This window comes from Letharia columbiana (assembly GCF_014066305.1).
Source record: "Letharia columbiana isolate WasteWater2 chromosome Unknown Sc0000009_s0, whole genome shotgun sequence".
Lineage (NCBI taxonomy): Eukaryota > Fungi > Ascomycota > Lecanoromycetes > Lecanorales > Parmeliaceae > Letharia > Letharia columbiana.
The window spans coordinates 262814-287172 of record NW_023501045.1 but is presented as its reverse complement, the minus strand read 5'-3'; the positions used below and the strand labels follow the sequence as shown (position 1 = coordinate 287172).

General features: G+C 51.7%; 7 protein-coding genes across 7 annotated transcripts; 4 read left to right on the top strand and 3 right to left on the bottom strand.

Annotated features, from left to right (window-relative positions):
- Window positions 1-3798: 3798 nt before the first annotated feature.
- HO173_003537 (uncharacterized protein) lies at window positions 3799-6159 on the top strand (the record flags this gene model as incomplete). Its single annotated transcript, XM_037305462.1, has 2 exons — window positions 3799-3907; window positions 3965-6159. The coding sequence occupies 2 exons, from the start codon at window positions 3799-3801 to the stop codon at window positions 6157-6159; spliced, it is 2304 nt and encodes a 767-aa protein (XP_037167564.1).
- A 319-nt stretch (window positions 6160-6478) lies between these two features.
- On the top strand, window positions 6479-8265 carry HO173_003536 (uncharacterized protein; the record flags this gene model as incomplete). Its single annotated transcript, XM_037305461.1, has 3 exons — window positions 6479-6488; window positions 6547-6563; window positions 6616-8265. 3 exons carry the CDS (start codon window positions 6479-6481, stop codon window positions 8263-8265), a joined length of 1677 nt encoding a protein of 558 aa, XP_037167563.1.
- An 854-nt stretch (window positions 8266-9119) lies between these two features.
- Window positions 9120-10889, bottom strand: HO173_003535 (uncharacterized protein; the record flags this gene model as incomplete). The annotated part of the gene is made up of 3 exons (XM_037305460.1): window positions 9120-10351; window positions 10404-10565; window positions 10622-10889. The coding sequence occupies 3 exons, from the start codon at window positions 10887-10889 to the stop codon at window positions 9120-9122; spliced, it is 1662 nt and encodes a 553-aa protein (XP_037167562.1).
- Window positions 10890-11923: 1034 nt separating this feature from the next.
- Window positions 11924-14937, bottom strand: HO173_003534 (uncharacterized protein; the record flags this gene model as incomplete). Its single annotated transcript, XM_037305459.1, has 2 exons — window positions 11924-12918; window positions 14898-14937. 2 exons carry the CDS (start codon window positions 14935-14937, stop codon window positions 11924-11926), a joined length of 1035 nt encoding a protein of 344 aa, XP_037167561.1.
- Window positions 14938-15240: 303 nt separating this feature from the next.
- On the top strand, window positions 15241-15960 carry HO173_003533 (uncharacterized protein; the record flags this gene model as incomplete). The annotated part of the gene is made up of 2 exons (XM_037305458.1): window positions 15241-15494; window positions 15546-15960. 2 exons carry the CDS (start codon window positions 15241-15243, stop codon window positions 15958-15960), a joined length of 669 nt encoding a protein of 222 aa, XP_037167560.1.
- A 622-nt stretch (window positions 15961-16582) lies between these two features.
- HO173_003532 (uncharacterized protein) lies at window positions 16583-20505 on the top strand (the record flags this gene model as incomplete). The annotated part of the gene is made up of 6 exons (XM_037305457.1): window positions 16583-18100; window positions 18150-18501; window positions 18564-19019; window positions 19070-19611; window positions 19670-20055; window positions 20121-20505. The coding sequence occupies 6 exons, from the start codon at window positions 16583-16585 to the stop codon at window positions 20503-20505; spliced, it is 3639 nt and encodes a 1212-aa protein (XP_037167559.1).
- A 232-nt stretch (window positions 20506-20737) lies between these two features.
- HO173_003531 (uncharacterized protein) lies at window positions 20738-23159 on the bottom strand (the record flags this gene model as incomplete). Its single annotated transcript, XM_037305456.1, has 5 exons — window positions 20738-21003; window positions 21637-22198; window positions 22249-22701; window positions 22766-23019; window positions 23072-23159. 5 exons carry the CDS (start codon window positions 23157-23159, stop codon window positions 20738-20740), a joined length of 1623 nt encoding a protein of 540 aa, XP_037167558.1.
- Between the last annotated feature and the right edge of the window lie 1200 nt (window positions 23160-24359).

Sequence of the window (24359 nt, the reverse complement as noted above, 5' to 3'; positions counted from 1 at the left end):
AATATAGGAGCAGAGATTGCTCCTTCCTTTCGGAAATCTTTCATGCAGTCTCTATGCAAGGGGAGGTCAGCGGCGCTTCGCTGCATATCACATCTGTAAGCAACCTAGAACATCAGCGCTTCCAAGTCACAAATCTGTAGTTACAACGGCAATGATTAGCAAAGGCCGTAGCTTCAATAGCGAGGACCGACGGTATGGGCCCTCTCTACTCTCTACTCTCTACCCCGGATCTGCAGTTCGTTATGGAGCTCCTCGTTGTCTATCTGTTGCAGCTTGAGCAGGGCTGTGGGAGCAATTGTATTTGCGATCATCACGTCGAATTGGCTGATGCTGCAAGCTACAATAGCGTATCAGAATCCCGTCTTGATGATTGCGCCTCTCATTTTCAGAAGATGATGGTAGAGCTGCATATGCAGTAATGGGGGACTTTTTGCCAAGGCCACTAGCGCGTTTATCTTTGTGGGATTGACAAGGGCAGAGACGCGAGGCAAATCTTCAAGCCACTGCCTAAGTACTTTATAGTATCCACGACAAACAGACAAAAGAGCAATGTATTCGCTGGCGCTTCATCATTGGACGCCATCACTAACGTTGTTATAGCCTACTCTCGAGAGTTAAACACACTGGCTGCTCTATCTCGCCGCCTGGCCCTCGCGCAGTCCAGGTCCATATCGTCTTTCCCTCTCCATCAGATCCGCTGTCTTCCCGTTCGTCCTTGCCTTGCTGGGAATACTGGCCGCCGCACCTTCACTACTTCCCCAAATAATCTTCGACCAGAGGTCATGCTAGCAAAGGCTGCTCAAGAATATAATCCTGTAGTGTCCGGCGTCAAGGGCTCGACATCATCACAGAACTACAATGCCACTGCCAATGCCTTAAAGCCACGATCGTCGTCAATACTCAACACGGTGCATCCCACCCCAAAAATCTCTCTAAAACGTACTGCATCTCAGGCTAATGGTAGAGAGTCTCCATTCAGCAGCCAAGAGCAGGGGTTGAAAAAGGCAATGATGAGCTTGACACAACCATCTACTGGTGGAGGAAGGCTTGACAAGTTACATGATCCGGTCTTCTTTGATGAGAACGATTTCGAAGACGACCAAGATATAGACCTAGACGCGGATGACTCACCAATAGCCAGCAGGTCAATATCCTCAGGTGCTTCATCAAGCACATTGCTACCTGATCCACCACTGAAAAAGTCTACTGCTCCACAGACACCTGTCAGCAGCACGCCTCTGCCTTGGTCCTCTTCTCCACTGTCACACTATCAGATGCCCCCACCAAAACCTCAAACGCAAACAGCTGTCACTGCCAATACGTATAAGCGAAGGACTTTGCCTTGGGTAGAGGACGCAAAGAAAGCAGATCAGGCTCGTCATGAGAAGTCAGATCGTTTTTGTGAGGACTTGACAGGTGGACTTCCCCCAACATCCTCTGAGCAAGCAATCTTAGATCAGAGAAAGGAACGTAAGGAGCGGAAATTGCTGGATCGCCAGTGTGCAGACCTGACTGGAGGGGAAACAGATCCCAACGGCCACGGCCAGAGCATGACTGGAAAAGATCAGGACCTTGAACGCTTCCGCAAAAACATGATTCTAAAGGGGGCGCCAGACTGGGTTGCTGAAAAAGCGATCCAAAACAAGAAGCGGAAGATAGAGACAGCGCAGAACTCATCTGGCACGGCATACACACCATTGCCAAAGGACAAGGCCTATTCACCCTATCCTTGGAATAAGACTGCAAGTGCTGTCAAGGAAGAGCAGAAAAAGATTCGACAGGGCCACAAAAAGCTTGTTAAAGATAACGAAGGAGAGTCTGAAAAATCGAAAATGAAGAAGGGTCGAGAGACTGTAGCCAAAGTCTTCTTGAGTGACGAGCAGAGGTCGGTGTTGAATTTAGTTGCTGAACAAAGGAAGAGTGTCTTCTTCACAGGTTCCGCAGGTACTGGTAAATCTGTGCTCCTCCGTGAGACCATCAAAGTCTTACGCGACAAGCATAAGCGAGAGCCTGACCGAGTCGCCGTCACAGCTTCAACTGGTCTCGCTGCCTGCAATGTGGGTGGGGTCACGTTGCACAGTTTTGCCGGAATAGGTCTCGGGAAAGAAGCCGTTCCTGAGCTCGTGAAGAAGGTTAAGAGGAACGCGAAAGCCAAGACGCGTTGGTTGAGAACGAAAGTCTTGATTGTTGACGAGATATCGATGGTAGATGGCGACCTCTTTGACAAGCTCGAGGCCATAGCTCGCGCGATACGGAACAACGGGAGACCGTTCGGTGGCATTCAGCTTATCATCACAGGAGATTTCTTTCAGCTACCACCGGTGCCAGACTACGGCAGAGTCTCGAAGTTCTCTTTTGATGCCGCTACCTGGAACACGTCGATTGAGCATACCATCGGATTGACTCAAGTCTTCCGGCAAAAAGACCCAGGTCCGTTACTTGATATACACTAAAGAAGACCACTGACCGTTCTAGTTTTTGCCAATATGTTGAACGAGATGAGGCTAGGAAGGTTGACGCCGAAGTCAGTCGACGCTTTCCGGGCTCTCAATCGACCGTTAAGCTTTGCCGATGACTTTGAAGCTACAGAGCTGTAAGCGTCTTGATGACTTACTCTGTTGACATTCTTGCTAATTCTAGAACAGATTTCCTACGCGGAATGAAGTCGAGTATGCTAACACTGCTCGGATGAAGAACCTCAGTGGAAGAGAATTCGAATTCAAAGCAGTGGACGGCGGATCCATTGTGGACCACGCGCAACGAGACAAGCTGTTAGCCAATTGTATGGCGCCAGCATCAATCTCATTAAAGAAGGGTGCGCAGGTGATGTTGATCAAGAACATTGACGACACTCTTGTGAATGGGTCTGTCGGGAAGGTGGTAGCCTTTATGGATGAGAAGACCTTTGATATCTATCATGAGGACGAGGACGAATTCCAAGCGGTAGAGACCATGGAATTAAACGAAGGGGAGATGACAGCATCCAGGAAAAAGCTCAAGGCAATGATCGACAAGGACCTTCCGGGCAGCACTAGTCAAAAGTGGCCTCTTGTCCGATTTGCCATTGCGGATGGTAGCTCGAGAGATCTTCTATGTCAGCAGGAATCTTGGAAGATTGAACTTCCGAGCGGTGAAGTTCAAGCCTCTCGAATGCAAGTACCACTGATCCTGGCATGGGCTTTGTCAATACATAAAGCTCAAGGTCAAACACTGGACCGCGTCAAGGTCGACTTGGGGAAGATCTTCGAGAAAGGGCAAGCATATGTTGCACTAAGTCGAGCGACTTGTCAAGAAGGATTACAGATCACCAGATTCGACCCGAAAAAGGTTATGGCTCACGACCGTGTCCGAGCATTCTACGATAGTCTCTACTCTGTCAACAAAGCCACCACTTCACAGAAAGGGGATAGGAATCCCGGAATCTCTGCGAAAGATCATGAGCTGGACTTTATCGATTCAATCTATGGAATCGACCCAGATGAAGAGCAAGCGATGTATGCATAGTGTACAAATGGCAGGGAAAGGAGCGCGTTAGAGTGACGAGCATCTTGCATGCGCAGGAGCATGTCTCCAGAGTATGATAGAGCTTGTGCTTTGCTGTCTTGGTTGTATTTAGCATACTAGCTCAATGCATTGATCGGCAATATCCGATACATTATGATGCAAATTAAGGTATTTAGCGTGAACCGAATAGAAAAGTGATGTTGAAAGATCGGAGTGAAGCCACGCCTTTCCTCATAACACCGATGCTCGAATAAACACTCCTTCCATCCTAACGCCACGTGAACTCCCTTCACAATGGCTCAATTCGTTGGCCTGTCAGTGCTAGCAACTCTCAGAGAGCCGCCCGCTAAGGTACGAGGTCTGGTCACAGCAGTGGTTGAGCAAAAGTTGACCCTGGACCAAGGTACCTTCCCCGGTCCAGACCTGCGACTTCCCGACGTCTACTGACAAGTAGCCATAGTGACTTGGCTCTCTGGGGCATCGGGTCCAGAATCGCTCATCGTACATGGCTCGAATGTGCTAGATGTTGAGATCATTGAGAGTGAGCCAAAGGAAACAGTGCAAGAGACTGAAAAGAAGGATGATTTCGTGGACCCGGCTATTGTTAGCTATGGAAGACCTGAGGGATATTTAGCTCCTGATGCTAAGGTCAATGGAGGCTTTGTGGCTACGAGTCAAACGGCTGTGATTGCTTGCGCAGAACCATCCCTACTAGCAATTTCCCCAGTATCTACCGAGCCAGCAACGACTGGCGCACGAGAGGAACTTCAAAGCCTCCATCCTGCGGTGTATCCAGACACAATCACACCCTCTGCTACGCTTACGGCACCTTTCAACGACCTCTCTCTCAATGGGGATACACATGAGGAGAGGCTAGACCCAGTGGATGGCAAAATTCTGAGGCATCAGGACACGGAGCTGCTAGAATTGAAGGAGGTGGCACAAGGGAGGGCGCCCAATTCAAGAAAGAGAACTCGGAGGTCTGGAGCAAGAGGAGGGTCATTACCCGCTCAAACGCAGGATCTGCCCGACCTGGAACCACACACTACCCCGGTATCGACACAAAAACGGCGCGGAAGGGGCAAGGGCTGGCGGCAGACCCCTCTCCTCGAAGAACCTACACGCGAAAACCCTTCACCACGGGCAGGACAACGTGGGCAACATCCCCAAAAAGACGCACTTGAACCGGGAACGGTGCGCTCCACCAAACAAACACCAGACCATCCGAAACTCAGACGTCGTCGTTATAGAGAAGAGGAGGATCAGAATGGTTGGGCTACAGGCGATGCTACCGATATTCAGGATATGGGTGACTTCGATTTCGAAGAGAATCTATCCAAATTCGACAAGAGGAAGGTGTTCGACCAGATCAGGCAGGAAGACACTACGGCTGATGAGGCGCGACTGGTCAGTTTCAATCGGCTGCCAGCCGCTCGAGCTGGCACTGCTGGCGGGAAGAACCTGCATTATACCGAGAATGTACTGGATTCTCCAATTAGGAAGGTAACAACAGGCGGAGATGTCACCAACGTTGACAACAGCAGTACGGAAAGTGAGCTGGAAGTGAGCGAAGCCAAGATTAGCAGTGGAAGAAGTTCACGCAAGAATGTCTCACGCCCATCGAGAGCCCCTTCGCGAAAAGGGAGCGCCCTTACAGCTGGAGATCATTACGGTTCCGGATCCACGTTCGTTGCGGAACCCGTCGGCAGACTATCCAGGCAAACTACGCATGATCGGATTGCGAGTCCCAAGATCAAGACAGATTCTTCGACCTCTCGCTACCGCAAGTCATCTGGCCCTCCTAATACTGGGAAGTCATCCTTTCGAATCACCTCCTCCAACTGCCATTGTCCTTGCGTTTCTCCATTACAGATGCTGGAATTGGAGCAGCTCTCTACGACAGAGCTGGGTCTAACCGAAGAAATGCTCACCGAGAACGCTGCACGATGCATTGCGGAGACAGCCTACGGGCTGACTTCTAGTGAAGACGCCGAACAGCCCAACCACCGCCCTTTGATAGTAATACTTGTGGGAAACACCAAAACTGGCTCCCGGGCTATAGCAGCGGGTCGCCATCTGCGGAACCACGGCGTACGAGTCGTCCTCTGCATTCTCGGCCTCGAGCGCGAATGCGACCTACTAGAAAGCGTCCAGCGACAGCTTACAACTTTCAGAAGCTGTGGAGGCCAAGCTATCAAGCAAGACGGTCTAATGAGAACTCTACGGAAACTCCAGGCGCCTACCGATCTGATTGTCGATGCTCTACTAGGCATGCACTTGTCCTTCGACGACCTACGAACGGATGACCAAGCCGCCTATTTCCAACTCGTCTGCTGGGCGAATGGAAGCGATGCAGGCACCTTTGCCGTCGATTTACCATCGGGCATCGACCCTTCAAGTGGTATAGCTACCACCCACGACGGCAGCGAACTGGTCCTCAACGCAAACTTCATACTCTCCCTTGGTGCACCAAAAACAGGGCTTCTTGTTGCTATGGAAAGTCTGAAGACTGTTGCAAATCCGAGCCTTTTTGTAGCTGATATTGGTATTGCGAGTGTGGCTTGGAAGAAATTTGGCATGAGGAGAAAGGGCGGGGTGGAGTTTGGTGGGGAGTGGATCGCGGCGGTGAGATGGGAGCAGGGTGCTGGGGCATGATTTTGGGGTAATGAGACGGTGGATATGCTCAAGAAAATGGTGGGTGGTGCGGATGGTATGTTGTAGATGGTGCTTTGGAGGGGATAATACCCACGGTTTGGCTTAGATTTTCCGGCTTTTGGCCTTTTAGCTTGACAAGTATCATTCAAAGAATCCAACAGATGTCAAATGAGAGCACCAAGAAGAAGTCATTTCATCAGTAACCTGGCCAGACAGAGACACACATGACGAAATCTCGTGATACTGTGGCCAAAGAAGTTTAGCGTAGAAGCTCTTTAGATCATTTTTCTAGAGCTCTAAGAGACGATCTACAACAATCATGGGCAAAGGTCAGCACTCCGCCTTCCAATCTCGGCGACTCTTTGCTGACCTTTTACTATCCTCTAGGTACGGACAAACTCTACGTAAGCATCCACGCGCTCTTCTCGGTCTTACTGCTTTTCTGACCTTTTATAGATCACCCACAGCGAGTGGGCTTCCGAAGATGCATACTCCGCCAGCGCCGGCTCCGGCCTCTCCAAATCAAACGCCCCTGACAACACTTTCAAACGTCTCCCCTTCAACTTCTGCGCCCTGTCTCTCCAACCCTTCAAATCCCCCGTCTGCACGTCCGACGGCACAACCTTCGACGTCGACAATATTCTGACATGGCTCTCCAAACACGGCACCAACCCTGTCAGTGGACAGCCTCTCAAGGCTACAGATTTGCTCAAGCTACACTTCCTCAAAAATGATGAGGGCGAGATGGTGGATCCGGTCACCTACAAGGTGTTTACTGATAACACGCACATCGTAGCGGTGGGGACTACGGGCAATGTGTATGCGTGGGATACGGTTGAGAGGCTGAATGTGAAAGCCAAGATGTGGCGGGATTTGCTTAGTGATGTGGAGTTTGGGAGGAAGGATATCATTACCTTGCAAGATCCGTTGAATGTGAAGGGCAGGAATCTAAGCGAGTTTAAATACCTTCAAGAAGGCGTCAATACATTGACGGAGGAGCAGCAACGAGAGCGGAGTGCGGGTGTCAACAAGAGCGCTCTTGGAAGCGCGGCTTCCGTGCTGAAAGAGAAAGACACAGCAGCGCCAGCACAATCTCAAATCGGCAAATACCTCCACCAACAACCCTCCTCGACCTCACCCTCCACTTCCCTCGCCAAAACCTCTTCTAGCAACGGCACAGCAAAGTCCCAAGCCCTCCACACTTCAAAAGCAATCCCTTACAACGCCGCCCAGCACACAACAGGCCAAGCCGCCGCCTCCTTCACCTCCACAGGCCTCACACCCCACACTGGCGGCGATCTTGCCCTCCTGAGCGACGAAGAATACATGCTCAAGCCCCGCCGGGTCAAGAAACCAGGCTACGCGCGCATATCGACGAATTACGGCGATATCAATCTCGAACTGCTGCCGGAGTTTGCGCCCAAGGCCGTGTGGAATTTCACGCAGTTGAGCAAGAAGGGCTACTACAACGGGGTCGTGTTCCACCGAAACATCCGCAACTTCATGCTCCAAGGCGGCGACCCGACGGGCACCGGCAAAGGCGGCGGCTCCGTCTGGAACAAGAACTTCGCGGACGAGTTCGACGGACCCCTCTCCCACGACGCCCGCGGCGTCGTCAGCATGGCGAACAAGGGCAAGAACACAAACGGCTCCCAGTTCTTCATCACCTACCGCCCCTGCAAACATCTGGACCGCAAACACACCATCTTCGCCCGCGTCGTCGGCGGCATGGAAACCCTGTCCGCGATCGAAAACGTAGAAGTGTCGGAGACGGACAAGAGGCCGCTGGAGGCCGTGCGGATGGAAGAAGTGGCCGTGTTTGTGGATCCCTTTGAGGAGTTCTGGACGGCGAAGCGGGAGAGGGATCGGGAGGCGGAGGCGAGAGAGGAGGTCAGAAAGGCCGGGGGTCGAGAGGATGAGAGGGTCACGTGGACGGGGAAGAGATTGAGAGGTCCGGACGCTACCGGTGGCGTGGGGAAGTACATGGCCGGTGCTGCGGTGACGACGGACGGGGGGGAAGTGCTGGCGGAGTGGGAGAGCGGAGAGCCGGGCAGGAAGAAGAAGACGAAGAAGGGGGCGGGGTTTGGGGATTTCGACGCTTGGTAGCGGCGGGCACGTCTGACGGATATGGGAGAGGCGGGTCTGGATACCCCTTTTGCTACGATGATGAGGAAATCTGTTTCGTCCAAGTGATCATTGATCGTTCATGCTTCACGTGTTCAGGTTGTCGCTCGCTCCCAGGACTGACGAGGGACGATTTTTGAAAATTCGACATGCCCCCGGACCGCTCCATTGAAAAAAAGCGCCGCAGGCATGAATGGTATCGTGTGCATACATATCCACCATCACTCGTCAGCTACAAACCGGCCAAAGATGGGAAAAAAGACGCTGGACCCTACGTAGGGGATGGAATCGAAGACGCAGTGAAAACAAAGCACGTCTCCTGATATCCCTATCCGCATTGTTCCGATGCTAAGAGGCACTTTCTGAAAAAAAGTCATTTAAAAGAGGAAAGCTGTGTTTTTCCCTCGCTATCTGGTTTCGACATGACTGATCCGGGAAACGCCAGGCTTCTCGGACCGGAGGAGGTGGAGAACCCATGCCCTTATTTCCCCCCCTAGATGTAGAATGGTGTGGAGAATCGAGATTGCCGTGGATGCTGGATCCTTCTCCCTTTAAGGGAGTGGGAGCGAATTCAATGATGCTGTGGTGCCGGACACCCATTCGGCGCGTACCGGTAAAGTAAGTAGATCGTGTTGTCGAAATCGACGCTGCTGCGGATGCTGGACACTGGCTTCTCGTGAATGGGGGAAGGCGAGTGGAAGCATGCTGTTGTACCGAACCTCCATATTCTCCCTAGATGACAAAACGAATCGAATTGAAGGTTTCTGTAGTGCTGAAATCCCGAAATCTGCTCCTTTCCCCAAGCGTATGCAGGCGTTCGCACCGAGCTCGTGGGCTCATAAGACTCCCCCGGGTAACTGAATGCTACTCTGGTGCCCCCTCCCGTTCCCCAATCCTCCCGCGTCATACCCTCCCCCTCCACCACCCACACCCACACCCTGCCCACCTCCACTGCCTGTGGGCCCGCTATGCCCCTCCAAGGGTGCCGCATGCCTCCTCAGCATGAACATGGGTTTCCTTCCCTCCTTATCCAGTTGCTTGAACAGTATCAACGGCTTCTCTCGTAACCCTAGACACCGCTCTTGATCGCCGTACACAATGTATAGTGCGTAGTTCTTCCAGTCGGCGTTGATGTTGTATTTTTTGAGAGCTGCCGGAAGGACCCTCTCGCAGGGATCTTCCATGCTGACGCGGAAGGATTTGAAGATATTGACCGAGGGTTCGCGGTTGTTGCCTGCGGAGGAAGATGGTTCATCTTGCATTTGCTGTTGTTGTTGTTGTTGTTGTTGCTGCTGCTGCTGTTGCTGTTGCCGCTGTGGTTGGGATTGCTGGTATGGCTCAGGAGGTGGACCACGGTTTCGCTGGCTGCCCGGGGTAGGTGTTGGGTTGCTGCGGTCGCGGTCTCGATCGGAGGTGAATGTAGAGACTGAGGATGTGTAGCCTTGTGAGTCTTCGGCGTGGGAATAGATGGTTCGAGAGCCGCCACTCGATGGTTGCTGATCGCGGTAGGTGCGTTGGTGGAGGGTGGGTTGATTGGCGTACGTATTTGGAGAGGTCGGTGAAGGTATGTTTGCTTGCGATGGTGATGTAGAAGCTTGAGAGCCTCCCATGGCGGTGGTAGTAAGATGATTCGACGCTGCGACGGCGGCTGCAGAAGGATCGAGTGACGTATCAGCCTGACGACCTTCGGGTATAGACTGGGGTATATGGGTCGGGGAACTGCTCTTCGGCGTGCCGCCGAGGAACAATCGTTTGGTGGAGAACTTGCGGGATAAGCTGCTGCCAATCTTTTGCTCCGGTGGCAGCTGTGATACCATTGGTGACATCCCATCTTCGTGATGATTGGGACTGTGGTTGTTGTTGGGATGGTAAGGTAATGGTTGGGAGTAGTCTTTTGCCATCCTGAAGATAGGCAGAAGCTCGTCTCGTAGTCGCCGGTACTCGTCGGTGATCTTCCGCAATTCAGCTTCGGCTGCTTGAATGCGGTGGTCACGTATTTCGATTGACTTTATGATGCGGGAGATGTCATCTCTGGTGGCGGTCTGATCTTGAGCCATCGCATCGGCGGCTGATCAATGTGTCAGAACTACCCAAAGGAATGAAGAGAATGGGGAAATTACATGGCGGTATCCAATGGTCCGAGTCTATCGGTATATCTTGCTTGATCTTCACATCATAGACGCCCTTGAGGATAGTGAGTCTATGCCCAACACTGATGATGGCCATTTCCTTCAATTCTTCATGGCGTAAGGCTATCAGCGCTTCACCGACGATCTCGTTCTCTGTACCAATCATGCTCGTTAGCTTCGTTTGAGAAGAGGCGCATGATCACCCCTACCTAAGAATTTGTCACAATACTGCGGCAGCCCCAGACTGGAAATGTAGTCTGCGCATTGTTCTGTTGTCCACCCCACAACTGTATTCCCAGGCGACAGCTTTCCCACGTCAATATTGTGTCCCAACGTGGTAGGTGTAGGCTCGGTCGAGGGAGGGTCAGAGTCGGTAGGAGAGGCATCATCATCGGTAGCAAGGAGGGGTGAGGTCATAACGCTCCTCTCGTACTCGTCGTCTGCGTCTGAATCATGGTAGGTTGGGGGTATGGCCATCTTGTGACAGGCTGCTGAGGGATGCCCCTATGTCATGGCAGGCGTCAAAATGATGCTGGGTCTGTAGAGGTGCCGCGTGCTCAGTGCAGGGCTAGGAGGGCTCTTCTGGCTTCTTCCGGCTTCTTCTGGAAGGCTGAGATCTGCAAGCAAGGAGCAGTGAGACTCGTAATACACAATGTCCCCGCGAAGGTACCTTAGAGACGCGGGCGTCTATTATGGAAGGTTGGGCTTGCAGTGTGGGGAAAGCGACAAGGGCAACGCTCTAACGGTTGTTACTCTTGCTCACGTCAGACAAGGACTGATTAAACAAGCATTCTATTGTATGGTGTTTCTGCTTGTGAGTCGGTTGTTTTGGAGGTGAAATAGACTGCGGGGGGGGTGGAGGGTTCGGTGAGTAATGAGTGGTTAATAGAGAGTCCAATTTCAGACTGTAAGCCAAGCCGTCAGCCCTGTTGCCCCAAGTTGCCCAACGCTTTAGGGAAAGTGGCATGCGGCTCCTTCCCGAGTAGGCGTCAAGCATAAAAACATGTGCATAATTCATAAATATTGATCCTCACTATTATATTATTTATCCACAAGGCGTCTTGAAGTCCAGAGATCCAAGCACACCACCATCAACATTTGAATCATACAAGTATCCCATGGCACAAATACATACCTGATGTAAACATGACTATGACTACAAAATCAGGGCATTGTTATGATATTGTGTGTGCAACGACAAGTCCGATAAATGTCACATCATTTCGGTACCAAGGTAGCCTCAAGAGTCGAGAGGTTGTCATCGAAAACATAAGATTGGTAACATTGAATCATAAAGCTATCATTTGCCTCAGAGGTCATCGTACAGAGTCATCGTCATCTGCATTAGAAGGCTCCATTGAACGCCACGCTCAAATTGCTATCTGATTAATGAAGATGAATATCAATCGCCGCCCAAGTTCATGTATTATCGCCCCGCACGCTAGCTCCGTATATGCAATCGCGTCTCAAGTCAGTGACCTCGCTGGCCTCCAAGACCCTATTCAGAGCTCTCACAGTACCAAAGCTACAACAGTCGATCCTGCCAGTAGGGCAAACAGCCACACCCTGACTGTTGCGTCGTGGCATGCTGAAGACCCTATATCCAGCGGCGTCCCTCCACCGTTGTCATTACTGGGAGACGTCGAGGTGCTAGATACCGAAGTGGAGCTCTTCGTGTGTGACGTGCTGGTCAAAGCATCTGAAGGTGACTCTGGCGCTACGGTAGTCCCAACGACTGCAACGCTCGTCGTTGTAGGTTCAGGAGTGACGGTAATTGGAACGACTGTCGTGGTCGAGGATGTAGCAGCGGCTTGAGGCGTGGTAACGACTGTCGTGGTCGAGGATGTAGCAGCGGCTTGAGGCGTGGTAACGACTGTCGTGGTCGAGGACGGAGCAGCGGCTTGAGGCGTCGTAGATGTAGTAGCGCTCGAGGTGGTTGAGATGGTAATAGTACTGGTAGTCGCTACGCTCGCTTCCCTCGCTGCAGACTGACTACCAATCGCCCCATCCTGCCCTCCAGCCTGTCCGAGCTCAACCCCGCCACCGCCAGGGTTTGAATCCCCGTTCGCAGTCGAGCAAATTGTCTGGACACCCAACCCGTCAAAGAATAGCCCTATCAACGTGTTCGGATATGCGCTTGTGCCAGCGCAAGCTTCGTTCAAGGCAGTTGTCAAACTATCGAGGAAGCCGACGCACTTCACGGAGCAGCCTTTCCCCGCGAAGTCGGAATTGGAGCAGTCTGTGAGGGGCGTGTTGTAGGCGTTTGTGCAGGCGGCGTCGAAGCCGTTGATCGGTTGGAAGGTTGTGAGGGTGAGGGCGGAGGTTGCTTGAAGGAAGTGAATTAGGACCAGGGCAGTGGAGAACGGGGTGGCGGTTGAGAGGCGCATGGTTGCTTGTTGTGTGAGGTTCTGAAGGCTGCGAGATGGGATGTGCGCAGAGTTGTCTTCGGCCCCTAGGCTTGCGTTGAGAGATCGTGATATCAAGAGGGAGCTCGAAAGGTGTTTTGCTACGTGTGTTGGCAGGTCCTGGAGCTGGCGCAGCGGACAAGAGACGTTTGTGATAGAGAGCAGCCCGATTGTTGATCTGCCAATCGGAGAGCAAGAGAGCCGCTAGCAGTTGCACCAATCCATCAAAGTCATTACTAAAAGAGCGACAGTCGGGTTGAAAGGAGTGTTTTTGTTACAATACTTGTGCGACGTGCCCACAGAATCTCACTCCCAAGGTGAATATGTTGTTGGTGCTGTGACGACGTGCAAAGGTGAGAAGCAAGGCGCAGTCAATGCGCAAATCTAAAGATCGGCGACCGAGATGATGAAATAAAGAAACCCCCAGGGCGTCAATTCACTTTCATGATTTCATCTTGTATTTCTGGGGGAATAGCTCGGAGAGCTCCCCAGTTTTGTAGGCCAAAGAATTGAAGGAAATTGTAGAGACTAGAGACACGAGACGGACTTGAAACGGTGGTGACGGTGAAGGAGCGGACTAATCTAAGCGCCATAATTTACATACGCGATCCGGTCCGTCGATTGGTTCAAAGGCAAAGCGTGACAGGCGGCTAGGTCACTTTAGGCCATGCCTGCGAAATTGCTTGCTTTGTATGTCTATCGTATCAAATCAGCATGAGGTGGATGAGCCTTACTGTTATGTTCTGAAGCTGCTAGAATGGAGACTTGCCATGTACAATTTGACTCATATCTGCTAGTATATATCTCTCTGCGCCTACGAGTAACCCTGATTATCGCAGTGCAGCAGGATCTGGAGACCCTCGAATTTCCAGTACAGAAACCATCATGGGTTGGAGTGGGATGGAAGGGATTGATGGTGCAAACTCTCATGGCTTGCTCAGCGGTCCCTGGAAGGCCCGGAGAGGAAAAGTAGGTAATTCAAGTAATACTTTACTCGTGAAGATCGTGTTTGGGCCAGACGAACGGCCAGTGTTCTTATTTGCAGTCACATCACGAACTGGAAAGTGCATGGTCTCGATTATTTTGTGATGCATGAGAGAAGGAGAAGGGAATCTGTAAAGGGCATGGCTGACGCTTGATATTTCCCTATGGTTCGTATGGTGTCCAGGAACCATGGTTCACATCCTCATTTGTGATTGACCGCAGGCGTCGTCCCCATAGACTACTGACCATTAAGAGACCCTCGTCTATCTACGTACCTCATCGATTTGTTATATCAATACCACTGCTTCAAAGTAGATGGCTTCTCTCTCCAGCCTACTTTAGGAGCAGAGAGCCTTTTTTAGTGTTTGTCTTCTTGTGTTTGTGATCCTACGTCCTCCCAGGCTACAGAATGCTCTGTTTTGTCTCAGTAAACCTGCAACGTAGGCGCCTATTCCCTTCAATGTGTTTTGCTGCTGTCTCGTCATCTCGCCCGAGCCAAGAACGAGTCTTGAGCAATGAAAAGGGTGACTATTTCTCTTCTAAAATTTGCCGAAAATTGCTAACAAATTACTCGCTTTAGGTCGAGTGCTTTCATGCTGCCCTTCCTCATTGGACTGTTGTGGGGGTTTCTCTTCTCTGCTTTCCTTTTTCCTTTTCTTTTTCTTTTTCTTTTCTTATACTGAAGCCAGGAGAAACATTGCTCGACGATGAGTGAATGAAGCTGATACATGACGAGTATATAGATATATCGATCCAATGGCATCACAAGTACTACCTCAAAGGCTCAGACATGACACTCTTCCCGCCTGGCCTCTCCCATCTGCCAAAAGCAGTAAGTTTTGCCAAAGGGGCTCTCTGTTCTCTGAAAGTCATGGTCCCAGCGGTCCCGCCGCGTAGGCATACTGAGAGTGCAGATGGTTGAAAGAAACCTAAAGAGTGCAGGTTGTAAATGAGAGATTCTGAATGGGACTGAAAACGACGATTTCTCGTTGTCGGAAAGACATTGCCTTGCTTCGTAGAACACCATCCCAGGCAAGGCCAATCTTTCACACGCAGTGCTGCCATCTGTCATGTGTGAGTCAGGATCAGTTGTCACCATGAGACAGAAGACCATGGAAGATTTGGAAGCGAGACATTTCGGAACTTCTACGGATAGAACTAAAAGTTATACTGAGAATAGCAGGATTCCGATCTTGTGAAGGAATAAATTAATTGTTTGAAAAGGCTGCGCCAGTATTCAGCCACTGTAAGTATGATGTGGTAAAGCCGACTCAGCCCCGCCTAGCTCCGCGAAATGCCACCCGCGGGGTCCTGAATAAAACCCACCCCAACATCCTCTCTCTTCACATCTTACCTACTCGTCTTACATTTACAATCCTCCTGTCCTCAACACCCTATCGCAGCGAACTCACTCCAAATCCACAATCACCCAAATTAACATGTCAGACCCATACAACCAATACCCCCCCAATTACGGCCAGGGTTACCCGCCACAGGGACCCCCGCAGGGTTACGGCCACCAGGAATATCCACCTCCACAACCTCAGTACGGCGACGCACCTCAAGGCTATGGCCCACCTCAGAGAGTGAACTCATTCGGCCCTCCTCAACAAGGAGGATTCCAGCACGGACAGCAAGGTGGCCAATACGGTCAATACGATGCCAGTAACCCCCAGGGTCAAGGCGCTTACTAGTAAATCCTACAATCTCTGCGTCTCGCCCCTGCAACTGACAGCTCCTCTAGCGGAAACCCACCGCCTCAAGGTCCCCGCTACGGTTCCGCACCTCAATACGGCCAGCCACAGTACGGCCAAGAGGGTCACCAGCAACAGCAACAGGGCTACGGCCAAGAGGGTCGTGACCCCAACGCTCCTTACGACCCCAACGCACCACAGGGCGAAGAAGGCGAGCGTGGCATAATGGGTGCTATTGGCGGTGGACTAGCAGGTCGTTATGCCGGCAAGCAGATGGGAGGACATAGTTTCTTGGGTATGATTGGCGGAGCGATTGCAGGGAGCAAGTTGGAGGATGCAGCGAAGGAAAAGTGGGGAGGAGGTGGATCTCAAGGTGGAGGGCATCATAACCATCACCATGGCAGTCAGGGAGGAGGCAGCCAATATGGTGGGAGCAACTTCGGCGGAGGAGGTGGGCGGTGGTAAGGGGACTTGGCGAAGACTGCAGAAGGGGGCGAGGTTGCAAGTTGTCTCTACGGCCATTGAAAAGGGAAAGCGTTTGCGTGTATGACCTCCATGAACTATAGGACATCCAGGGTTTGCTACCTTCATGCCTAGCTCTTTCGAAGCTTTCTCGGTTCTTCTAGATGGATCATTCTGTCCTCCTGAAGGGTCTTTTATATGTCGAGGACAGCCTTGCGGAACAAAATACTCAGCATGAGAAAGAGCCGACACAATACTAACTAGCGACACGCTAGTGCCATGGAAAGCTTCTGCTCAGAGCTTCAGATTCTCTTTTGACACTCTCATCCATCTTTCACATGCTACAACAGTAGCAACGTCAAGTAGAAATGGCATGAGCACTAATTAATGGTCCTATAGGCTGCCCCACAGGCTGACATGACTGTTCATATGCAACTAAGCCTGCAGCTTAAACAGCACCCCTCCTTACTTCTCATTATGTCTCATTCCACACACCGTCCGCCAACACCTGTAGCATCACTCTCACCGAGATAGAAATACATCCGTGTGTTTACTTGAATCTTAGCTCCTGATTCTGGAGTTTCCATTCTCATCGTGCCCTGTTAACATTGCATAGCCCGTCATCATGGAGGTCATCGTGCGCAACCTCCATGAACAGATCACTGAAAAACAGGTCGACAAATTCTTCCGCGATGTTCTTGATAAGCTCGGAGTCAAGACCTACCTCTGTCAAAAATTGAAGGCCCGAGGAACGGCCACGATCACAATCCTTGATGTCAGCAAAGCTCGACAGTTCCTAAAGATGCATGGCCAGACTGAACCAGGTGCGAAAGGATTCGTCTCCGTACCCGTGAAACTTTTCCATATGGGCCGTCCCATCAACTGCAGTGTCAGCAACAAGCCTCCGGATGAGTTTATCTTGCGCAGTTTGAAGAAAGAAGAAAGCGATCGGTATACCGCAAGCCAGTCCAAGAAGCCAAGGATCGTCCAAGGGAGAGTGGATGAAAACCGCCGACCAGGGACTCATAATCGACGTGCTTTCGACATCAGCTCTCTCATGTGCGGGCAATGGGACTACGTGGGTGCCAACCTTGCCTTCGTCGCTAATTCGCAAGAGCGAAAGAAAGGGCGTATGATCTTCGGTCCTCGCAGCTTGTTGATCAAGCTTTGGCCACAAGACCTTACGTCGCCACTTCAGCAGGTTGAAATTCCTTACAGCAGTGTCCAATCCATGACCGTGGGCTCCAACACCAACCCATCTATCACCCTTTCACTTTCAGAGGCACCAAAAATCTTCGAGAACTTGGGTACTAACATCCTCGAAGTCGCACTCCAGAGGGTGGATATCCGCAAGGGAAGCCAAGAGTTTACGAGGAAGCGGATCACAGCACTCAGCAAAGAACACGAGACCGTGGTGTCAAGTTGTCTTTGCTACAGGATCATACTCTCCAACACCGCTGACATTGCTGGTGTACGAGCGTTGAGGCATCTCCCAGAGGTCCCGGACAGCATTACATGGGACACTTCTGCAGTCGCGAAAACCTCGTTCGCTGCTCAAATGACAACCCTGCATTCAGCCCTGAGTGACTCAATATATGGCAGTCTGCCGTTTGACTTGAAATTTCAGATGCAAAAGCTGGCTCAGAATGGTTATCTGAGTCCAGTCAAGGTGGTCGAACTACTAGCAGTGGTGTCCCGCCATGCTAAAGAGCGAGACGTCAGGGTCGTCACCCAAGCCGTAGGGACTTTGTGTGAGCAGATACCTTTCGCCGGACCAGCCACTGAGGCCTCGGAGCTTAGTCTGAAGACGTTGGCGCAGATGTTAGCAGAGAATGAAGACTCCATAATTCGGGGAGAGACTTATCAGCCTAATCTTGCAGACCAGTACGACCATATCGCATCCGTTCATAAAGCGATGGTGACCCCAACGGGCGTATATCTCTATGGTCCAGAGCCAGAGGTGAAGAATCGGGTCCTCCGCAAGTACTCCAATTTCCCTAACTATTTTCTTTCTGTCTCGTTCTTAGACGAGGACGGAGAACCCCTTCGACTCGATCGCAAAACGTCCGGCGAGGTGATTTACCATGAACGATTCAAGAGAGTACTAAAAGGAGTTATTATCATTGCTGGCCGCGGATTTGAGGTATGTAAGCTGTCCTCAGAAATACATAATCATCATCTCATCTCTCCAGTTCCTTGGATTTTCCCATTCTTCGCTCCGGTCTCAGACGTGCTGGTACATGGCACCGTTCACGCTCAATGGATGTTTAACATACGCACCGGCTGTCATCAAAGACCTGGGTGACTTTGGATTGATACGATCACCTGCGAAGTGCGCAGCTCGAATTGGACAGGCCTTTTCTCAGACCTTCAGTTCCATCCACATTCCTCAAGAAGCATTCAAAACCATGGAGGATGTGGTGCAAAATGGCCGGACATTCAGTGATGGAGTTGGCACATGTTCTACCGAAGTGCTCGAGAAGATTTGGCGCGAATACCCTCAACGGGGACTGAAACCCACGGTCTATCAAATCCGATTTATGGGTAAGCGTGACTAAAAGCACTTGATTGATACTCGTATGCTGACATGCATCGTCGTCTTGCAGGTGCAAAGGGTGTCATCTCTCATGACCCTCGGCTTCCAGGATCCGCTCTCTGCCTGAGGCCTTCTATGATCAAATTTGGAGGGACAAAGGCTTCAGACATCGAAATATGTGGCGCCGCCTCCAGACCGTTGCCCATGTTTTTGAATCGCCAACTTATCAAGATACTCGAAGATCTTCACGTTCCAGATGAAGCTTTTCTCAACCTCCAAGCTGATGCGGTCGAGAAACTTAGAATGACCACCGTATCTCCAATCAACGCAGCGAGCTTCCTGGATAGAAACTTGATCGGAAAGCCAGCACGAACGCCCTGGCTGATTCGCAAGTTGTGGGCAATTGGGCTCTCGTTCACTGACGATGCTTTTCTGCGCAACAGCGTTGAGCTAGCAGTTCTGGTCCAGCTGCGAGAGCTCAAGCATAGGTCTCGCATTCGAGTTGAGAAGGGCGTGACGCTATACGGTAACTTCTCTTTTGGCATACATGATGCGTGTGACTTATGAACTATCTAGGTATCATGGATGAGAGTGGTATCTTACAAGAAAGCGAGATATACTGCTGCTACACACACAACGAAGCAGTACCCAAGCACCTCACTGGCAGTGTCGTTATTACAAGATCTCCTGCGCTACACCCAGGCGATGTACAATGTGTGACGGCAGTCGACGTTCCAGCGGGCAGCCCACTGCGAGCACTCCACAACGTTGTAGTCTTCAGCCGTCATGGCCAACGAGACTTGCCTTCGCAGCTCAGCGGAGGAGATCTGGACGGCGACCTTTACAACGTTATCTACGACGATACTTTATATCCCAGACGGATTTCACAACCAGCTGATTATCCCACAGCTACGGCCATTGATATTGGCAGGCCAGTGGAGAGATCGGACATGACAGACTTCTTCCTCCAGTTCATGGAGAACGACAACCTTGGACTGATCGCTACTCTACACCAGATCCTGGCGGACCAGTCGCCTCTAGGAACATTCGGCTCGGACTGTATCAAGGTTGCTGGCATGCATTCTACGGCGGTAGACTTTTCGAAGACTGGCATCCCAGTATGTATCAGAACACGACATAAGAGCGTTTCTCCATATATCATAATGACATTCACAGGTCAATTTTCTCGATTTGCCTAGATATCCGAAAGCTCGCCCAGACTTTCAGGCGCCGGGCCCACGAGTCCTTGTGGAAAAGAGCATCAATCTGGAGGAGGCCGACTTGTCAACTCCTCCAGATGAGGACAATGAATTCAATGAGGTAGCGAACTATGGTCCACCGAAGCTACGTTACTACGAGAGCCAAAAGGTGCTCGGGAAGCTTTACCGCGAAATCGACGAGCACAAATTCTTCGAGGCAATTCAGGAACAATCCAAGATGCCTAGCTCCAATCATGGTAAGACCCGCAGTCTTGCGGACGCTGTTTGGAATTACGTCCGTGAACAAACGACCTTGATCCAATGGCAGCATTACTTCACCTGGGCTAAAGACGTGAGAGACAAGTAAGTGGCGCTCCACTGCAGCTGTATCCACGATGCAGGAGGAAACGAAACTGATGGATCTTCAGCTACGAAGAGAATCTCGTCGACACAATGTTCCAGTACTCCAACCATCCCCAACACTTCGTCTCCGAAATCGAGGTCTTCTCCGGCAACATCCTCGGCAAGAACGGCGCGCAAAGCAAGCGCCAGCGCGAGTCCTCAAAGACAATGAAAGAGAAGCATGACCGCGATATGGAGTATACTGTCCTGTGCATTACCCGCGGTGACGGAGACGGAGATAATAGCCGAGCAGAAGCCCTTGAGAGGTCGATCGCCTGTTTGTACGTGGCGTGCAATACGCCTTTCAGAGTGAGGAAGAAGGTTGGAACGCTGGTGAGCTTTGTGTGGATCGCGGCCGCGGTGTGCTTGAAAGAGGTGGAGAAACTGCAGGGGGTGCACGTTTTGTTCTAAGGAAGATACCCTATCGGCGTTGCGTGACTGCGGAAATGAATCATGATGTGTGGTGCACGGTCGTTCTTATCATCGGACTGCGAAATAGAGAGAGAGAGAGAGAGAGAGAGAGAGATGTGATTAGAGCATGCATGGTCGTTTTTTATTGTCGGAGCATTTGATCTGATCAAGATTTTTATCAATCAATCAATCAATCAACCTTGTTACACCGCCACAGTAATCCCATCACTAACTAGCAAGTCAAGTCGTTGCTCCAAACCTTCCAAACGGCAAGGGAAAAAGACCCAGCTACGAAATTGTAGCGCTCTAACCCCGTCCGTCCGTCCGTCTTCCCAGCAACCCCCCCCCTCCCCAGATCGATCATCCATCCATGCTTCCACACCTCCTCCTCCTCCTCCTCCTCCTCCTCCTCCTCCTCCTCACCACCACCATCGATCATCCATTCCATCCATTCCATCCCCCCCCCCACCCCCTCATCCTCCCCAATCCCCCACCATCCTGTCCCTTTTCCCCGGGCTAAAGCGGACCGAGATGGGAGTGTTCATGGATACAGGGTTCGAGGCGATGATCATGGGCTCCAGTTTGAGGAGGCTCGGGGGGTGCGCCGTGCGTGTCCTTGTTCGAAAGTGGCGGGCTGGAGGGGTGGGGAGGGGAGGGGAGGGATATGTGGGGGGAGATGGGGGTGGGGGGTAGAGGGGGGAGGAGGGTGGAGGGTGGAGGGCGGTTGAGAGAAAAAGGGGAGAGAAGAAGGGGAGAGGAGAGGTTGAGAGCGGCGGTTGGGGATCGATGTCGAGGATCGTAGTTGGGGATGTGGGGTTGGGGATTGGTGACGTTTCGAGGACTTTGGTTCGATTCGTTGGGGTAGAGTACATGTGCGTGATGTTGGGATTTTGGGAAGAGTAGTGCACGTATGAGGTGATGGATAGATCAAATGCCATGGTGAACGCCTGGGCACGCTATGTGATTCGCTTCATGCGATTATTCCTCTGCAAGTGTAGATGGGGAGGATTCAACGCTATGGTACATCATGCCGGAGGTTCAAAGGGAAATATTTATTCAATCAGAGGAGTGACAAGGAGAGCACAGCCGCAGGGATCGCGAAAGACAGAGCCCAGCTCGCTGCCCACAGACGCTGGGATCCGGACGAAGGCTTTGCTGATGTCGTGGTTGGTTTCCCGGATGTGGTGGTGGTACTCCCAGATGTGGTAGTAGTACTCGAAGACGACGGTGTGGTGCCGTTTGCCTCCGCCGTGCTCGCAACGGTCGTGTTGGCGTTGGTAGGGGCAGAAGAATTGACGGCTAGGTTGGCCAGGAAGACGTTCAGGGCACTCAGCTCCTGCCCGAGGCCGGTCTTTCCATCGTACTCGCTCTTCGTCCAGCGTGTCCCACAAGTCGTTCCGTTTTTGCCTCCGGAACATTGCTTGGCGGCCCCTTCTGCCGAATGCTGGAGGTAGCTCATGATTACGTCCTTGGTAAAAGGCGCAACCTGCATAGCCTCACCCATCCATTGCGCTGTCAAGCCCTTGTAGGCATACTGGTCGGTGTCGCATGTCCCAAATGACTCACAGGCCACCTCGGTCATGATCCCGGGATTACCGGAGGTGCCATCGGTGTTGTTGGCTCCTGTAAAGAAGACGGACATTGATGCGAGCAGCTGATTCGTACGGATCTCCCACGTCGCGTTTGTGTTTGTCTGCGTGTTGTCAGTGTGAGTGGGCGCAAAGCACGGAGAGTTGGGCGTACGAAGTTGGTCATCACGGCGCTTCCATACATGAAAGCTCCAGCGGCGTACGTCCACTGCAGAGGATCGATCTTGCTGCAATTGCCTGTTACCAGTGCTCCGTCAAAAACCCGGTAGTCATGATCAATAAAACCAATAGAGCTTGTCCAGTCATAGCTTTTGGTAGCCCAGTCGGCGTATGTCTGGTTTCCCGTGTACCTAGCCAGCCGGGCGGCAAGTTGGAAGAATGCCCCAGTCGATATAGCATTCTTGTAGTCGTATCCCTGGTTGAAGTTGAAAATCTGCCAGCGCAGGCCCCCGCCACAGGTTGATGTATCCCAGCGGGATACTTGGTCGTTGAATGCGTTGACAGCGAGATCGAGCCAGGACGGGGAGGTGGAGGTGGAAGGGTGGGGGAACTGTAGTTCTGCTGCCCGCATGGCGGTCAGAGCCCAGATTGCTTGATCATCGTTTCCCTGTGTTGGGAATGGCCGTCAGCTTTTTCTACCAGATGCCTTTCAGCACGTAGGGGAGCGCTACCTCAGCCTTGGTCTGATTGGGCGACATGTAGTCGTTGTCCGGTCCCACTTGCCAGAGCAAAGCGCGCTGTACAAGAGCAACGTACTGAGCATCTCCGGTGTAATTCCAATAGTCGATCATGCTTCCCCAGGCGGCACCCGATTCCGACCAGAGGTAGGGTCCTCCGAAGATGCCAGGATCTTGCCCTGGGTCTATCCCATGGTAATAGCTGAGCATGTCCTTGGCGACAATGCTGGAGGCATTCTTGATAGAGGCTGGAGCGGCATCAGTAGATTGCTCTGCCTTTATCCCGCGAGTGGTACTCACCAGAGCTAGTGATATCGAGTGAGAGCCCGTTGGCCAGCAAGGGACTGAGGGTGTACAGTAGCACAGAGGGTCTGGTTGGTAATAGCATCTCGGGATGGAGAACAGGGAGAGGGATGATGGTAAGCAAAGATGGTGGTAGTATTTGGATAATGGTGTGTAGAAGTGAGGGATGACATTGTCAAGATAGCTTTCGCAGAGGTTGTCGGCATTGTCACTTGAAGGAGCTGGGTCTGAGCCTCAAAAATGGGCGGAGTGCTTTGAGGAAGTATAAGGTTGAATGATGTTGCTTGTAAGTTGTAGGAGCTCAGCGGTCAGGGTCCTTTGGGTTTCATGTTTTAGCCCTCAGCCTCCAGGCAGACCCTAACCCTAAGGCAGGGAAAAGGGTACTGCCGCCGCTATTTTTAGCTGCTGTCACACCCTACAATCGGGAATGCCAGAGAACCCCCGCGACGAAAGATCTATCGCAAAAAGTTTCCGTGTACAAGTTGTAGATGTTATCTAATTGAAGAAATTCTGAAGACAAAGTAATCAAATTGAAGAAGTATTGATCGAGTTATGCTAGTTTGTAAGAAACCGGGATTTCTTGGCATGTACAACGACTTCTGTCGAGGTTCTATCGTGAAACAGTCTATTAACAGATGACTGCTGCACCGGCACAGCCTTTGCCCGCCGCCATTCATTAAAAAGCGACATGCTCCGCTAAACCCTTCATTCCGCAAGGCAAGACGACATATTCCAAGCCCGTATCCTCCAGCTTTGAAAGAAAAAGAGACGATGAAAAGCGATCCAGTCGGCTTCGTCCTCCGGCATCTGAATCTCACTCCGAGGCTGGCGCTGACGGGCCGATTGACGTCGCAAACGACGACCAATGACTGCCCCATGCGCTCCTTCAATCTCCCTCAAATTTCCGTCCGCGTCGAGCATCTGGCTCCCTCTTCTCCCACGTACCTAGACAATGGGCTCGAAGGCAGATCGACCAGAGATGAACCATCGTGGCCCCGCTGCCTTGTTCCGTCGAGTATTGCGCCTCGAGTATCAGTTTCTGGAGGAGCATTGCTTGGCTGGGAGACGATGTGATGTCGCTTGCTGCGAAGCCGTGCTGGCTTGGAACGGTTCGCGCGACTTGGGAGAAGATGGGAGGTGCGGACGTTGATGTAATTGTTCCTGTTGCGGAAGTGGTGAAATGGGCCGAAAGAAGGGCGACGGGGGTTGCTTTGCCGATGCACCGGGCGCCTAAGAGGTAGACATTTCTCGGCATTATCTGGTTTTTCTAGACACGGCGCGTCTT